The sequence below is a fragment of the Actinia tenebrosa genome, unplaced genomic scaffold (genome assembly GCF_029948245.1).
Source record: "Actinia tenebrosa isolate PJP-AT-01 unplaced genomic scaffold, QUT_ActTen_1.0 PGA_scaffold1__47_contigs__length_23844297, whole genome shotgun sequence".
Lineage (NCBI taxonomy): Eukaryota > Metazoa > Cnidaria > Anthozoa > Actiniaria > Actiniidae > Actinia > Actinia tenebrosa.
In genome coordinates this window covers 413,865-431,737 of record NW_028292578.1, presented here as the reverse complement: position 1 = coordinate 431,737, position 17,873 = coordinate 413,865, and the positions used below count along the sequence as shown (strand labels likewise).

The 17,873-nt window shown below is 45.3% G+C and overlaps 1 protein-coding gene across 1 annotated transcript in view; it reads left to right on the top strand.

Moving 5' to 3' along the window:
* The first annotated feature begins 118 nt into the window (after positions 1-118).
* Positions 119-17,873, top strand: part of LOC116296131 (beta-glucuronidase) — a 27,997-nt gene continuing 10,242 nt past the window's right edge. Inside the window, exons 1-3 of the mRNA XM_089032862.1 lie at positions 119-409; positions 1,700-1,882; positions 2,437-2,609. Of these exons, the coding sequence (XP_088888988.1) occupies positions 194-409; positions 1,700-1,882; positions 2,437-2,609 (572 nt within the window). The 5' untranslated portion in view covers positions 119-193. The remainder of the gene's footprint in view (positions 410-1,699; positions 1,883-2,436; positions 2,610-17,873) is intronic.

The window sequence follows — 17,873 nt, the reverse complement described above, 5'->3', positions numbered from 1 at the left end:
AACCCCGTAGAACAAAGAATTCAAAACTGGTGTATTTATAAGTGATTAGGTTGATTTCAAAGGGATTTAATTTTTCGCGCGCATTTTAAAATTTCCCATAACTCCTTGCGGCAAAGATAAACATGAAAAACGCGCGTGATCGAAGGATAATGTTAGTTCTAATGCAGTAAATATAACAGTACGGTAGAAAAAAATGCTCCGATCACGGACGATTTTACAACTGATCTCAGTCATAGTAGGATGTTTCCTCCCTTCGACTTCATCCACTCTTCCAGGGATGTTATATCCAAGAGAATCTGAAAGCCGAGAGGTGAAGGAAGTCAATGGAATCTGGGATTTCCGAGCAGACAGATCGGAAAACAGACAAGCTGGTTTCCAAAATGCGTGGTTTTCAAAGCCTTTATCAAAGGTATATTGTTAATATTAAGGATATTTTAAGCTTTGCTAAACTTAAAGAAACGTTCATAAGGTATAAGGTTTCTCTTTTCATCCAAGAACATGCGATATGAATTATTTAGAAAATTGAAGGTAGATTTGATCACAAAGGGGATTCCTATATCTCCGGAAAAAATATTTTAACTGTTAAGGTATATGTATAAGATCTTAACCTCTTGCAAAAAGAGATTTAAATGATATTGCATGGAGCATATGTAATAAGAATTGAAAAGTGAGACCACTTGAATGTTCCCAACTTTATAGACGTCAAATATTTAAATTATTAACTAAAGAATATATAGTTGGAATGACATTGGAAAGTCTTTAGGGATTAAAAAATAATAAAGGTTCCATATATTCTGGAATTGATAAAGTAAAATAGTATCCCAATTTTGTTCACCAAAGGTGGGCCTTTGTTTTGAAAAAAAAAAATTGTTGGAGTTTGGTAAAAAAATATTCGAATTTCCGCTAGAAGTGCAGTGTGCCACCTTCAAAAATTCTGCAGTACCTGTCTTCTTTGACAAAACAAATTACTTGGAGTTATTTACAAATATAGTAGAGTCCATTCAGTCAAACTGTTGAATAGTTAGATAAATGTATCTAACTTAGATAACTATTTAATTGACGTCACCTAAAATAGCAAAAGCACGCCAAATAATGGTCATGCTAATCCGGATGAGTTGTTTTACCAGAGAATGAGTGAATAGACATTCATGTGTATTATCGTTTCTCCTCCTGATCTCAGTAGCTGTTTATACTCGTAGTTCAAATTTATGTGAGGTCAGCTAAAATAGTAACTAACTTATCTAATTTAGGTGACATCAACAATTCAACAGTTTGACTGTATGCACTCTATTTAAGTTTTTTTTTATAGACACTTTGAAATCTATCTCTTCAATTACTCCTTTTGAATGACAATTTTACTTCTAACACCACAGGAAGCCAATCATAAAAAGGTCACTACTTTCTTTATAGACATTACTATGGAAGCCCTATTAGGGGATACCAATGTCCTGAGCACTACACTACAGCATTTACTGATCCTTTTGAGTTTTAAGCAATTTTGAATATTTCATTGCAGAGATCCTCTGTATCATGCTAGAACTTTATTATCAGAAATGCAGCTTCCTGACAACCTCATGTAATATACTGGCATATACTGCCCCTGCTGTAAAAAATGAGCTTCAACTTTCTATGCTTATGCCTGAATGTTTTTGAGACTATCACATTCTAACAATTTTAAATTTGACATTTGAACTTTCAGTCAGGGAGTGTGATTCCCATGCCTGTTCCATCAAGTTATAATGATATCACACAAGACAAATCTCTCAGGGATTTCATTGGATGGGCATGGTATGAACGGGAAGTCTTTGTTCCCAGTTCATGGAGGAATAACGACACAAGGGTGGTGTTACGATTTGAAAGTGCACATTATTACAGCATTGTGGTAAGTAAAAAAGAGTTATTATGCATGAGATGTGATGAGTATTGCACTTTGTGGAGGGAGAAAAATGCTCCCCCTGTGAGCAGTCTTTCCTCCTTCTCTCCCTTCTTTAGGTGGAGAGGAGGAAGACTGCAGAGATGTTAAATGTTTCTCTTGATTTACTGCTTTCCACAATATTGTTGTGGACAAATGAATTTTTTTACCAGACTCACATAATGCACATAAGCAGTATAATTTGATGCAGCAGCTGTCACAATCATTTGGAGGATTTCTATAGCATTGCTAAGTTACCACACACGTGTGGAAAAAATATAATGTCCTACATCAGAAGAGTTTATTTTTCCCCCATAATTAATACCAAAGGAAACAATAGATTCTGGTAGCAGGGAAGAAAAATGGGAGAACCTAAAATAAAACCCTCAAATCAAATCTGCTCTCATGTAATGCAATAGTCTAGAAATTGAGCCCAAGACCTCTGTTGTTTCAACTTACATTGAACAAATTCAAGATTTAAAATTCCAATTGATGATTTTTTCCCATTTTGCTTTAATTTTTAGTGGGTTAATGGCAAAGAACTCATGCAACACAATGGAGGGCACTTACCATTTGAAGCTGATGTTACATCATTCCTTCACTATGATCAATCCAATAGAATAACAGCGGCCATCAATAATACCTTGACACCCACTACTCTTCCTCCAGGAACAATAGAATATCCTACTGGTGATGGGTAGGCAAACAAATCTTTTGATATCCATAGACTAGAGTGCATATCATTATCCTTGAAAAACTTGGTAAGAAATTGCATTAATTAGTAAGTTCAGTAGACCTCAGTAGACCTCCGTAGACCTACAAAACTTTACACTAATTTGTACAATTTGTTAGTTAACTTTTTCATAGATATATGGTGTGCACTCTGATATCTGTTATATGACAGTATACATATTATTTTCATGGTGGTGGGAAAGCTGTGTTTCCTTAGTTTCTATCATCAACCCCTAATGTTCCTTAGCACAGGGAACATGGAGTGGAGGAGTTAGGGAGCTACCCACCTTTTTAGGGTGTTCGGCAGTCCTTCTAGCATGTCCATGGTTTTCTCATCACATTATCATTCCACCATGGGTAGCGTAGTAGCCTACATGGAACCATGCAACTAATAACACTCACATGAGCAGCAGTAAGGGGGACTCGCGGTCAATGTCAAAGATTTACGGGTTTTACAGGCGGTTTAAGGAAGGCGCCGGCAGCGGGAAATACCCGCGCGACAAGTCCTTACTGCTGCTGTGTTGGGAATCAAAGATATCGCAAACGGAGGTTAAGATATCCTTTACATATAGATGGACACCATCACAAGCATTCGAAATAAAACTGTGCGCCGACTGCGAACTCAGGTGTTGGATCGCCTGGATGCTGACTTTGCCTTCACAACATTTATGGAGGGAGATACGGACGAGACGATGACAGAAGAAAGGGCTGAAAGAATAATTAACTTAATACCCGAAGGTAACTACCGGTTGGAGCTAACGTTCATAAAGTATTTAGACGGCGAGTGGATGATAGAAAAGGGGCGCAATCCTATCAGGGCGTCTGGTAAGAAGGACCTGTTTGTCTTAAACGAAAACACACGCCCGGGAGCATTGGTAGGAATAGACATGCTGTTCTACGAGGTTGCTTACCCTGTTACCGTAGTCATTTACGGTGCGTACAAGATAAAGACGCCAGACGTTAAGAAGTTGAAACCGATGCGACATCCCGGTAATTGCGTAGGGAAGTTAGTAAGAGAGTTCTTTGAAGACTCCTCTCGGGGCGGTAAACTGACTTTAAAGAGAAGAGAAGCCATCAGGAAATGGGAAAAAGATACTAATAGGACCGGAGGGTCGATAGACAACATCAAGAAGTTAGAAACGGCGCTGGAGAGGCGAATCCATGTGAAAGATATCACCGACGGCTTTATTTACTCCGGAACACACAAATATGGGGGCCGTGGTGCGCCTATAGTCATCTACCAGCACAATGGGCACGCCTGGCGCGAACTGCGGTTCCCAAGAAAGAAGGAAACGAAGGTCTATAAGAATTCTCCATTGGCAGAGTTAATCCATGAGAATTCCATTTGGTTGATGGATTCAGAAGGAAGTCAGTTTATGACGCAAGACGGCACTTTGTATCGACCCGAAATTGAACAACAGCGCATTCAAAGCGCCTGTGAGACCTTAGGGGAAGACTTCTCTGACGAGGTCCTTAGCAGTCGCAGCTTGGACTTCTTAGCCGCAAAGAAAAGAAATGGATGGAAACCTACCCCAAAAGAGTTCGGAGACATAGCCAAAGCCTGTGTAGAACACGGTCACGGTGGTCTGTGGAACATGGAGTACGATGAAGACGAATACGTGTCGCTGGATATGAAACATTGTTACCCCGCAAGCTTCAAAGGCCTAGGAGATTGTAAGGAATATTACGACCGTTACGGACATCCAGATTCACAGTTCTTTCGTGTTGCGTTGGATGGTCACTACGACGCCCCAGCAACGGGGTTTGTACGGTTGACCACCTGGAAATTAGCAGCGGGTCTGCACCCCATAATCTATGCGTGGTATGGGAAGCACCTGCAGGAGAAAGAATGGATACCGGTGCCCCTATTGAAGTTCTTTGAAGAGCGCAAACTTTTAAAATACACAGCGCATGAAGCCATACTTTGTCACAGCGCCTTCACGCAATGGTTACCGGAGCATAACCCCACAGCGCGTGTGGTCATAGGTAAATTCACGCAGGGCGCTAAGGAAGGTGAAAAACATATGCAGCGGCGCCTGATAACGGACGAAGGCGAGCTAAGCTTCCTCATCAAGCGCGCGCATGACAAAGGAACGATGGTGTCCGTGGAGAAATGGGATTATTTCATAGAAGCCGAGCAGAGAGAACGTAAGTGGAATGCTTTGTGTTACTACCAGGACCATCGACCGCAGTATTACCATCTGCGTGCCAGCATGCTCGCATATGCGCACATTAACCTTCTCGCGATGTTACTGCGGTTTGACAAAGAGGACGTTCCGCGCGTAGCTACGGATTCCTTGTACGTAAAGCCCGAAGTGTTAGAAAAGATGAAGGAATTCTACACCGACGACGAACTCGCAGAAAGTGGTCAATGGCGTGTCAAAGATGAAGAAATAAAAGCTTGGAGAGAACGCGTAGAATATCACGGCGAGCACACCCGGGGCACCGTAACGCCGACGGAAGAGCCATTACCGTCGGTTGCGGACCCAATCTCTTACCAACGCTTCTCTTACCTTTACGGTACGGGAGGCAGCGGTAAGACGACGCGCGTACTGCAGTTATTCCCAAAAGTAAAGGTGCTAACGCCAACGCACCGTTTGGAAAGAGAACTCTGCGAAATGGGCCACGACGCTCAAACGTACCACAGCTTCTTTCGTTGGAATGGCCAAAAGTGGGTACCGGAAGCTATCCACGACATACCACCGGTAATACTTTGGGATGAGATTTGCACCGTACCTTTGGAAATCCTGCAGGAGTTCGTAGAATTCCTCCGTGGAAAGTGTCAGGTGATATTCGCCGGAGATCCCTGCCAGCCTCCTCCAATAGCCGGAGAGATGCCCCACGAATGGCTAAAAGATTTCGTAGACCATGCGGAGGAAATTAACACCGACTACCGCAGTAAGGATCAAGTAAGAAACCTGAAAGCGGAATTAAGGGGCCTTAGTGACGCCGAGCAATGCAAAACACTGCGCAAACGCGTACGAGCGAAGAAATACGAGGACTTCCTTTACACATGGCATCCAAAGGATCTGGTGCTGAGCAGCAAACGCGCAGCACAGTCTCGCATACAAAAGGATTTGCTAAATATACACCAAGAGCGCTTCCCTACGCATCCCGTACCTGTTTGCTACAAACCCCACGACACCCGCATGCAAAAAAGAGACGTCTGGGTACCTGGTACCGACATCCAACTGCAAAATGCGGTAACGCATGATAAAGCCTGGGTACCCATAGAAAAGGTGGAAAAAATAACCTCCCATCCAGATTGGCGCTTGGGCTATTGCATGACAGTCCACAGCGCGCAAGGGCTTACCATAAAAGAAACCTTATGGATCATAGACCAGCGGCTGTGTTGGAGCAACCTTATCTACACCGCCGTAAGCCGCGTAGAATATGCCAAGCAACTAAAAAGAGCCTGGGGGCCGCAACTGCGCTACGATAAGACGCCAGAGGACGTAGCCAAAGAAAACATTGCTAAGAAACTCCTTCGCTACAAGCGGCACGACGAAGAAAAAAATATGACGTTCGACCTATGCGTGGACGACGTCTATAAGTAAGGGGCAAGGTGTGCCAAATGTAACATACCTCTACTATGGAGGTTTGACCCAAATGACGATCAGCAGTTCTCCGTGGATCGTATAAATAACAAACGCGGGCATTGCAGAGGCAACGTAAGGTTGACATGCCTAGAGTGTAATCGTGCGCGTGGAGCAGCACTACTCTGAGTCTTTGGGGACTATGAGCAGCTCTTCCTTGACAAATCCACGACTTGGGCCATCTAGGTAATACAACACGGGTTGCCCTTCCTTGGTGACGGACTTCGAAATCTCATACGTTTCCAGGGACCAGTTAGGATCCGTGGCTCTCTTACTGCCACCTTCGAGTTCCCCCGGCTGATAGAGGTATCTGACCACTATGTCGCGGGGTAGCTTTTTTTCCTTCAGTCCGACCGCCCTCGAACTTCTGACGTAGGACTTGTGTTCCACGTGTTTCTTTTTTATGGCATCCCTGGGTTTTATTCCCGTAGCCCTGGCCGCCTCGTTGTTCAAAGCCGCGACGACCTGGGGGAGCCTCTGAGTCCATTCCCTGTTGCGTTTGGAGGGATCTTCCAGCTCTTTCCAATACTGGTATCCAAAGAGACGCTCGGCCAGGGTCTTATTGAATCTTTCAACGATGCTCTGACCCCTGTGGTACTCAGCTTCGGCTCTCCTAATCTTAGTGTCGTGGTCTTTCAGGGTCTTAGTAACCACGCCCATGAACTCCGTCCCCGCATCCACTTGCAGCAGCTTAGGCCATTTCAAGACGCGCTTATAAATCCTACCTAGGGCTTCTGCGACTTCCCCAGAATCCTTGCTGGTTATGGGTTCGGCGTCCTTGTATCTGCTTGCGATATCAACTACGGTCAAAGCGTATCTATAGGTCTTTCTTCGCACCTTGTCGTGCGGTAAGAAGAGCAAATCCGCCTGATGAACTTCATTGGGGGCATTTACGGTAAAGCTGGGCCTGGGAATGTACTTGGGCACGGGAAGATAAACCTGCCAGAGGGTTTGTTTTCTTAGCCAGTTCTTAGCCGTTTCTTCTGATACCCTGGCCGCGGTCGCGAGTTTCTTAATAGCTGACGCTCCTCTCCAATAGCCTTCGGGCCCATAGTAAATCCTTTTAAGTTTGTCCTCTACGCGGCCCATTATATGAATTCCAAAACGAGATTGATCTTGCGTCCGTTGAAATCCACCGTCTTTCCGTCCACTTTAATGGTGATGTTTATGTTTTCTACCAAATTAGACAAGTCATAGCTTAAAGAAATGGAAGTGTATTCTACTGGGTCAAATGGATTACCTTTGGGCAGAAACTTGGACATAAGAGAAGACTTTTCTCCATTGTTGTAACTATGGACTAAATCGCAATAGACTTCGTAAGAGGATGCGACTTTCCATTTCACAGGTATGGCTGTGTCGGTAATTGTCTTGCCTGAGGCACATAATAAAGATCCCAATGGGTCAGACTTTCCAAAAGTTACTGAATAGTTTGGCATATTATGTTTGAGGGTCATTTCGTGCGGCAATCCTGTGGTGAGCGTGTAACCGCGCTTGGCGAGCTCCTTAGCAAGGGTGATTGGCGTGTAATGTCCATCGGGTAGCATTACGCCTTGATAATTGCCGCCGCCTTTATGCTCAGTGACCAAGGCATTGACTAAATTATACCAAGAATTGTACAAAGAGCAACTAACCAGCCGAACCTTATAGGCTTTGATGGGGGGATTCAAGTAAGTGGTAAAGTTATTTTTATCGCTTTCCAAAAAGACGATCATTATATTCTAGGCGCCAAAGGCGCCACTGCTTAGACTAAATACGCCAAAGCCACGCCTCCGGCCAGCCCTGCAACTCCTACAAAGACCAGCTCGCTATCTTTTTGTTTCTTAGAAGGCTGGTAGTAATTCTTGAACTGAGGCTTTCTTAACCTAAAGTCGGGGTGTGCTTGCGCATAGAGCTTAAAGGCGTAGTCTGTGTTTTCAAAGTTCTTGTCTGCCTGCATCTTGTCTTGGTAGTTCTTATCCAACCAATCCCTGTAAGCTTGTCTTTTTTCATTCCAAGCCGCCACGTCCCTTTGATATTTCTCCAGCGCTAAGTCGTGCCTCTTTCTTTCGGCTTCGAGACTACTTCCGCCAGTTACCGCTTTTTCTATGTACTTACCCGCGTAACTAGCACCAGTAAATGCTAAAGCAGCAATTAGTGAACCTCCTATCATAGCAGCCATTTATATCTTAGAAGGGATGTACTTTTCCTTCTGCAGATAGTCCTTTAGCATGATAGCCCCGCCAACGGCAGCGGTCATCTTAGCAAAATTAGCAAAGCTCTTGCTTGGGTCTTCAGTAAAGTCTTCTTTGAGCACTTTCTTACCTACCCAACCAATACCCGCAACGATGGAAGTAATGATAGCTGCTTCTTCAACAGTTTTCAATAACGCGGTTGACATTATATTACAAAGCGAGAAGGTTATTACTCCATTTCGGGGATCTTACTTTTTCTAACAGCTGGTTCCACAGGTGCGTGCACGGGCGCGTGATATGTTGGCGGCACATGCACGGGTTCTACTTTTGGCTTCGTAGCCCGCCATTGTAAGTAAAGGCTACCTGCTGCTATAGCAACTCCCAACGCGCCAATGACGTATCCCGGATTAATAAAGGATTCCTCTTCTTTTTCCTCCGCCTTTTCTTCTTTTTTGGCTTTGTTCTTCCTGTTCATCTCCGCGAGCTTCTTTCCGGCAGCGACTCTGCCTGGAGATTTAGCCTTGGTGATTCGTTGCTCCTCCTGAGGTTGCTCTGCTTCCATTTATATCTAAGGACTTGAAGGACTTGACAAGTACTTGGGAATGACTTAAGAACGACTTGGAAATAACCTGGGCGCGACCTGACCAAGTACTTAGGGATGACTTAACTAGGTACTTGAGGATGACTTAAGTAAGTACTTAAGAAGGACTTGAGGCGACTTGATCAGGTACCTCAGCAAGTGCCGCCTGGAAGACCTTTTCGACTTCTCTGTCCTTCTTGAAGTCCTTCCAAGACACCAGTACCTCCTTCAAGTCGACATGCTGAGCCACGTGCAAAGCCGCAGAGGTGACTGCCATTAACTTACCGCACTTCAAAGACAACCACCCACAGGTTATCTTAAGTTCTTGGGCGATGACATAGTCCTCGCTAATGTCCTTCCGCAGTTGCTCCACGTCGTCTATGGGCAGCGCAAGTCCAAGCAATTTAGTTGCAAGTCGGATAGCGGAGTCTGCTACGGCGTCCGTGGTCTTACTTGCAAGGGCAGCCTCGTACCTCTTATGGAACTTCTTAACTTCCTCCTCTGACAACTTATTTACCTGCTCATGGGTAAGTTCCTTGCCTATCATTTCCTTGCACTTCCCAGAAGACACAAGGATGTTAAGTTGTTCCTTAAGGTTACTTTCATCTAACTGCGTGGGGACTTCATCTAAGAGCTGCTCAATGTCCATATATCTTTATGGAATACGGAAACCTCAAAGAGAAGATCATTTTGGAATGTTGGTGCGTCTTTAAATGCCGCATGTATTCATGCAACTGTTCCTTGGATATCTCGCCGCCGTAGTCGCTTAAGATGGTTTCCAGGTCAGACTTGCTCGGAGTATAAAATACGACAAGTGAACCTATGTTTTCCCTAAAAGGCTTAGAGACGCTGGTAAGCTGCTGCGAGAGCAACCAAACGCTGATATTGTCGTGTCTGCCGCTAAAGGCGAGCTTCACTAATTCGGAGGTGCGTCTTTTTACGTCGTCCCCGCAGGCGATGTCATCCAGTATGAGCAAGGTTTGCGTATCTTTAGGGAATTGTTTGTGCCAGAACTTAAGATGGCTGGATAACTCGTTAGGATCCAGTATGTCCACAAAGAAGTCGTCATCTTTCACTCCTATGCCCGTCCAGGTGCGGTTATTCACGTAGGTGGGGCATAATAGCACGATGTAGTCGAAGCGGTATCTAAAGGGTCCTAATAGCTGCTCCACGACGAATTGGGTCTTTCCGCAGCCGGTGGGTCCTACTATCAGAGCGTTACAAGGCATGTGATCTGGGTTCATTTATATCCCTTCTTTCGAAGGGAACTTGTTCCCTGATATATATGGAGCCTGTAGAAGCAGTGCAAAGAATTGTCGCCGACGCAAAAGATAAAAGAGACACCATAGAAATGCAAAGGGAGGAGATCGATCGGTTAAAAGAGCGCGTGCAGGAGTTGTACGATGAAATGTGCGGTCTGAAGCGTGCAGAACGGTTTGGCGCGCTGATAACGATGGCAACGTGGGCTAAGGAGTCCGTTAAGGACTTCATGCGATATCCCCCGTAGAATGTTAACAATAAGGTTAAATCTTTGTTAAGGATGCCTGGAAACTATTTAAAAAGTGTCTTAGAATGTTGACAATAAGGTTAAATCTTTGTTAAGTATATGTGGAAACTATTCCAAAAATGCCTCAGAATGTTGACAATAAGGTTAAATCTTTGTTAAGTATATGTGGAAACTATTTAAAAAGTGTCTCAGAATGTTGACAATAAGGTTAAATCTTTGTTAAGTATATGTGGAAACTATTTAAAAAGTGTCTCAGAATGTTGACAATAAGGTTAAATCTTTGTTAAGGATGTTAAATGGAGGCTAAGATACTGTTAAGTATATATGGACTGTTTGATGTGTAAAACGATGTTCAGCACCAAACAAAGACTGCAATACCATGTTCGTCGCGGCGTTTGCACGAAGAAGCCAATTAGTAAGGTTTGTAAGGATTGCGGTAAGGAATTCAGCACCGTTCAAAAGATGCAACAACATCAGGATAAACGCATTTGTGGGCTTTGTAAGGACTGTAATAAGGAATTCCACAACCCCTTCGAAATGCAGCAGCATCTGAAAAGGGGCGTCTGTAATCGAACCAGACAGTGTAGTTTCTGTAATAAGATACTTAGTAGTCGTCAACGTTTACAGACGCACCGGAGAACGCATGAAGTGAATTATAGGTTTCTCTCCCGCGCTTACGACTTGGAAGGCGTGGATTGCTACCAATGTGCGGATTTGATGTGTCGCTGCCCGCATAAAGAGGATTACTTAAGGAATCGCATAGATTACCATAAGAAGATAGTCCGTACTTTCCCCTCTTTCGAACGCGCCGAAGGCGTTCCGTGGACTAAAAGGGAGTATTGGAGGCAGGAGTGCGATCGTTGTGGTTGTGTTAGAGAAGAGGAACATATCTTCAACTGTCTTAACAAAGATTTAACCTAAACGTCAACATTCTGAGACACTCTTTGAAATAGTTTCCAGGCATCCTTAACAAAGATTTAACCTTATTGTCAACATTCTGAGACACTCTTTGAAATAGTTTCCGGGGTGTCTTAACAAAGATTTAACCTAAACGTCAACATTCTGAAACACTCTTTGAAATATATGATACGCAATAGCATTTCTTGGGGCCTTTAATAGTAAAGCAGGGTTTGTGCAAAGAGTCTCAAATCCTGATCTTATTTTTCTTGTTGTTTGTTAGGGATCAACATTTAACAAAACAACAAGAAAAATAAGGACCCCTTTTAAAGGTATATGCTAGCCTACGCAGCCGCATTTCTGGGAGGATTCCTGATCGCCCTTTCAATATATGGACTGTATTACGTGCGAACTACCTGCAGACTGCATTACCCCTTGTAAGCCGCCGATACCCAAACCGCGTAAAAAATACACCTGCCTTCATTGTGGCAGTGCATTCCTTGAAGAATCCTTTGTAGGGCATTGGTGCTCCGCGGATCCTAAAGCGCAGCGGACCCTATTAGACGTCCTTACGAATGCAGAGGACTCTCGGGCTCATACTTGACTACGTCGAATACCCATTTACCATCTTTTTTACCATGACTCATAACGTGGGTAACGTCCTGCCCTTCGATGGCGTACCTTATTCTATCGGGCGCCCAAAGGGTGTATGTTCTTTTTTTATTCTTTAAGACCAAGCGCAGGCGGTCGATGTCTTCAAAGACCACGTAATTCTTTATCTCGTAAATCTCCCCCACCACCAAATCCCTCCAGTGCGTTTGTATGAACTTTAACTTGTTAAATTTATCCTTGTCCATTATACCTATGGAATATTCTCAAATGCGTTGCCAGGGTCTGCGCGCTTTTAAAGCGCTTGCAGCACCACCTACAAGGCAGGCGAATTCCTTGTGCATACTCCGTGATGGCTCTGCAGATGTCGTCGTAGTCGTTACTGATCAACACTTTATAGCCGTTTTCTTCGTACCTTTGTAAGAGGCGGCGTTGATCCTCAGATAATACCCCGTTGCCTTTTGGAGTCTTCAGCTCGATGCAGAAGCCGCGGTAATGGGTGTGCGCATTCAGGATGAGCAGGTCGGGTTGACCTCGTTGGTAGCCCTTCTGCCAGCACTTTATGCGTTTACCGTCGCCGTCCTGCAGTTCGCCTAGACCAGGGGTCACGAGCATTTGGGGGTAAAACCTGCGGATGTAGTCCACTACCTTTTTATGCAGGTCGAATTCATTTTCTATTTTGAATACCAACTTGTTTGGACCGTCAAAGCGCCTTTCGATTTCGTATTTACCTGTTTTCCTTAGCGTAGGAAGGACTTCCTCGAAGACCCAATCACGAAACTCCACAGCTTTGGGTAGCTTAGAGCTAAATATCAGTTCGTACAACCCAGGCTCGGAGATAAACACGGAATGTGGGTGAATAGTAGAAGGGGAACGGTTTGGGACCCCTTGCACGTCAGCCCATCTTTTCTGGTACTTCTCAGAAACGTGGTCTCTAATAGCCTTCTTGGTGTTCTCGTAATTCAACGCAGCCGCCACTTCCTTTGCTTTAAAGTACAGTTTGTCGCCTTGCACTATGCATTGCAGTTTGGTGTCGTTGTTTTCAAATACGCGAAGCATGGTATATTAGACAAATATTTTAATAAGCAACGCTCTTTAGTTGATTCATTTCCACGCTTAGCTGCGCGTCAGACACGACGAATACGTAGCAGTTTATTTTGTCGCCGTCGCTCGCACTGGCGTTCTTGGTGCGCTTGATCTCCAATGTTATGCCATCCTGCGTATTTACCAACCGCAAGCCCTGGCCATGTAGGTCTTCGTCGTTAATGGTGCGCATGTCAATCCACAGCGCGTACTTATCATTAAAGAATTCCTCGGGACTTACCTGGTCGCCAAACTTACGCTTTACTTCTCTGTACACGTCTGCAGGCTTTATTCCCTGCGAGTAGACCTTGTTTGGAACCCCGTTAATATTCACGCCGACGTTAGTAATGTTGGGGTTGTGAAAGGCTTCGGAGTCGCGCTTACCGGCCTCATACGGCTTAGCAAACACCAACATCAGCCCCGTGAGACTTCTTCGGGGGAGGTTAATACTTTGGTTGATAACCTCATCCGTCTTATCCAGGAAGCTGAACGTCTTATACATCACCACGTGGTCGTAAAGGAATGCCTTGCCGGAGCTGTATTCCATGCCAGCGCTACGGGCCAGTTCTTCGCTGTACACGGTCTCATACTGCAGCTCTAAGTTGGTGATGGAATAGGGATCCACGGCTCCACTAATTGCGCTGTCCATGCCTCCTATGACGTTCGTAGTGTCCGCCAATGTTACTTCAAACTGTAACTCGGATAACTGTCTGGGGTAGTACACGCCATGATTCGTAATCACTTCAAAGTCCAAAGGGATAACGTACTTGCTACCATAGGCGGTCTTTACCCTTGTTGCGTCTGCTACTGCGGTTGCTCCGCTGGAGTCCGTAGGCGCCGGGTTGGTGTCGCTGCGAAGCTTACGAAGGATAACGCTTCCAATTCCCTGCTCTATCTTTTGTGCACGGTCGAAGGCTGTTAGCCACAGATCCTTATACGTGGTGTACAAATCGTACCTATTCAAATCCAAGAGGGATTCCCCTGCGAACTTGATTCTCATCTTAGAGACGAGGTTCCTACCCACGTTATTGACGGTATAGCGCTTGTCCTTGGTGCTTGGTTGTATTGCTAGGTCAAACCTTAGCGCCAGGGTGCCAGGAACCAACACTAGGTTATCCGTTAGGCGGGGCACGCCTACGTACAGCGTTTCCCCTGGTTTTGCGCTGCTGGGCGTGAATGTGACCCGATGAAAGGTGCGTTCTGCTTTCAGTCCGCCAACCTGCTTAGGTAATACGTTGGGGTTTAACTTTGAGCTTATCATATATAATGGAAGTAGAAGGAACGGATTTTGATCCCCTTACTGAAGAAGGTCAAGTCGACATTAACGACGACGAATTTGACGCATGGACTCAAGGCGCGGATACCGACCCCCTAGTTTACGACGCAGCCCTAGAGAATAAGTATGGTGGTAGATGGGAAAGTGCTAAGAACGCTCTAAGGCGCATGTGGCAGTCGAAAAACCCCAGCAAACCCATCCCCGAATACTTAGAGCTTCAAAACGTGGAGCAGCCGGAAGCAGCCGCGCGGGAAACCGTAGAGTGGGCAAAGCAGGAGCTAGAGCTGCGCTACACCCACCTTGATGCTGACGAGGTAAGGCTCACAGAACGCGGAAACAAAGTCCTAATAAGCGTCCAAGACCTGAGATTTCCCGACAAAGACCGCTGGACGAAACCGCAACCCCTCTTTGATGAGAATGGTGACGTTAGGGGCGACGTCTTAAGATTAAAAGGCTTTCAGCAGGCTGCTAGAAGCATGCTAGAAAGGTTGAGAGCCCTAACCGAAAGGGTTGAAATTGAAAAGCGTGCCGAGGAGCTGCAAAGGGAGTTAGAAAAAAGAGACGCAGAGTACGCAAAGCAAGGTCAACTACTCGCTGATGCTGAGAAGAAGTCCGCCCATCAAGATGAAAGAATGAAAGAAATGAGAAACCAGTTGGATAAAACCCTGCGCGAAAGAGATAAAGCACAAAGGGACTTAGAAGAAGCTCAAAGCTCTGGCACCTCAACGGAAGCGCTGCGGGAAACGCTGGAAGAAAGGGAGGAAGAATACATGAAGCAAAACCAGCGGCTCGCCGACGCACACAAAAGGGAGGTCGAATTCAAAGATCAAGAAATAAGGGAGCTGGTAGAACAAAGAACCAAAATTCGTCGCGAAAGAAACCAAACCCAAAGGGCCCTTAACCTTGCCCTGCAAGAGTTGGACTTAACAAGAGACGACGCTAAGGACCTACAAACTACCATAGCTGGCTCTTTAGAGGAAAGGCGGCGGTTAATGGCTGAAATCAATACTAAGGAGGAACAAATCCGGCAAAGAGATCAGGCTATTGAAGACCTGGAGGAGCAAATAGAGCGGCAGCAAGAAGTAGTTGCGGACCAAACTCGTACCGAAGAGGAAAGGGAGGCTGCCCAAAGGGAAACAGAAGATCTAGAGGTGCGCCTTGCGGAATTACGGACGCAAAAGGAAAACCTGGAAAAGGAGCTGGGGCTTACCACCAAGGAAAAGGTAAAAAGAGCCCTTTTGAAGTATGGCGTTCCGCTGGCGTTTGCGGTTGCTATTAGCACCGTAGTAGGAGTTATCCTATCCACGCTTAAGGCTACGGGCGCGGGCGTAAAGAAATTAGGCAATGGGCTGACGGACTTGGGAAAAAAGATGGCAGCCGGCCTTCCTGGGCTGCTAGGTTCGGTTGTTTCCTTGGCACTTAGGGCCGGCGGCGAACTGTTGAAGTTCGTGGGTAACAACATTTGGATCTTGGTTGTCGCTATTGGAGTGGTACTCCTGAAGAAGATGAAGGGTTAATCTTATCCTTGTGTATTACTGGTGGCTTATCGTCGTCGGGTGTCCGAGGCGTCCTCGACTGGGGATAAGTAAAGATAGTATTCGCGCCGCCTTGATAATTCGGCACCAGGGGTAGGGCAGTCATAGTAGAAATGGGTTTATGGCACCAGGCAGCATTAGGGGAAGCAGCGCCTTGACCATTTATTCGAAGGTAGGCAACGTCATTGGGAAGAACCTGAAGCTTCGCATATTGACGATTGGCTATCATGTGAAAAGTTATTGACGTTATGTCCTCTGTGCTTCGCGGTGGGGGCTCCGACGAAAAATGGGTCGGGTTCCTATTATTATCTTTTTTTCTGTAAGGCAGTAATGAATAGTCATTCTCATCAACAATCCTAAACCCAGCATTGCACGAATACCCCGTGTTAATGGTAATAGTACACACGATTAATCCCAAGCCCCCAACCTTCACCCACAGCCCGGTGTCATACCAATGCTGTTCTAAGTATTCCTTCTCCTCCAAATAATGAAGAAACCAATCTTCCTTCGCGTGTGGGTTCATATATTTCAGGGAATAAATTCCCTTCTATAGACTCATTACCGTAAGAGTGCTAATGGTCTTGTGATTGTAGATAGTATCCCTTTGATTTTCTATGCTGTTTATGCAAACACTCCCGGTGTCATCTACTCTTATCTGCAGCTTTACCTTCCCGTGGCAATCGGCAACCATGTGGAAAGTCCAAACCGATAAATTCTCGGTGCTCAGGGGGTTTGGCTCTACGGAAAAATGCACAGGCTCCCTGTTGTTTGTCTTATTTCTCATAGGCTGCAGTATGCCATTCTCATCCAGGAACCTAAAGCCGACGTTGGCATGGCTGCTCGTACCAATGCAAATACTGCATATTATCAGCTTCTTTCCTGAGTAGTTCAGGTCCACAGACATCCCCGTGACATCAACCCAAGATGCCTGGTTGTATTTTTTCTCGCCTGTGTAAGTCGTATAGACACAATCTACTCCAGCTACGTAAGGGTTGTTCATCGCCATATATAATAGCTCAGACCAACGCCTGCGGCGGCTAAGCCGGCTTTTAGTAGGTTATGGTCATATTCCTCGGGTATGGTTGGCATAACCTTCTTTTGAGGCTTCTTCTTTGGTTCGGGTTTTTCTGCGTGTTCCTTTTTTGGTTTCTCTACGAAGTGAGGAATGCCCTTGGTCATGTCAGAGTTCACGTCATTCACCCCAAACTTCATATCCTTAGTAGCTCGTTGAAGTTTGTTGTTATAACCCACAACGGAATTAGTGTTGATGACCAAATTACTTGGCATTAACCAACAACCAGGCGACAAAGCGTAATCTAACCGCACTTTAGATTGCTGCACCGCAAGTTGATATCTCTGCACCGATTTAGATATGTCGTTCTCTATTATTGCGGACTCAAACAGGGCTGGGAATTCTTGTTGCGTTTCCTCTGAGGCGCCCTGGGCACCAACAATGGGGCTGCGGGTATTTACCTGCGCTCCCAGGGTGCAGTAGACGAATGCTTCTATACTGCGGTTAATCCTAGCAAGGTTCTTCAAACCAATACCCTTTGCGGCAAAGAATGGCGCCCAACAATCGTCTTTATTTTGTATGTAATAAAGTAGGTTATTCTTAGACGATGAACCTCCATCGTCGGCAAACTTAAAATACGGTATGTTTCTCTTCGATACCTCCGTAAGCTTACCATCCCAAATGTAGTAACCTACTCCCATACCATCCCTACCGGTGTCCTTATAACGAAAGCTTCGATCCTTAAGCTTAAACTCGTTCTTCAAGCGCTCAAATGCCGTCTTATCATACGCATTACTCAATTCACTAAACGCCGTTTCTCCTGGTAGTGGCACACCCAACTCCTTCAATATCCTACGCATCGTAAACGCTACGTGAAATCTCAAGAACGAAATGTCAAACATGTCGGCCGCTATCCCACACCCCTTGGTTGCAGCCCAAACAGCAAAGTTCAATTGCATTGGC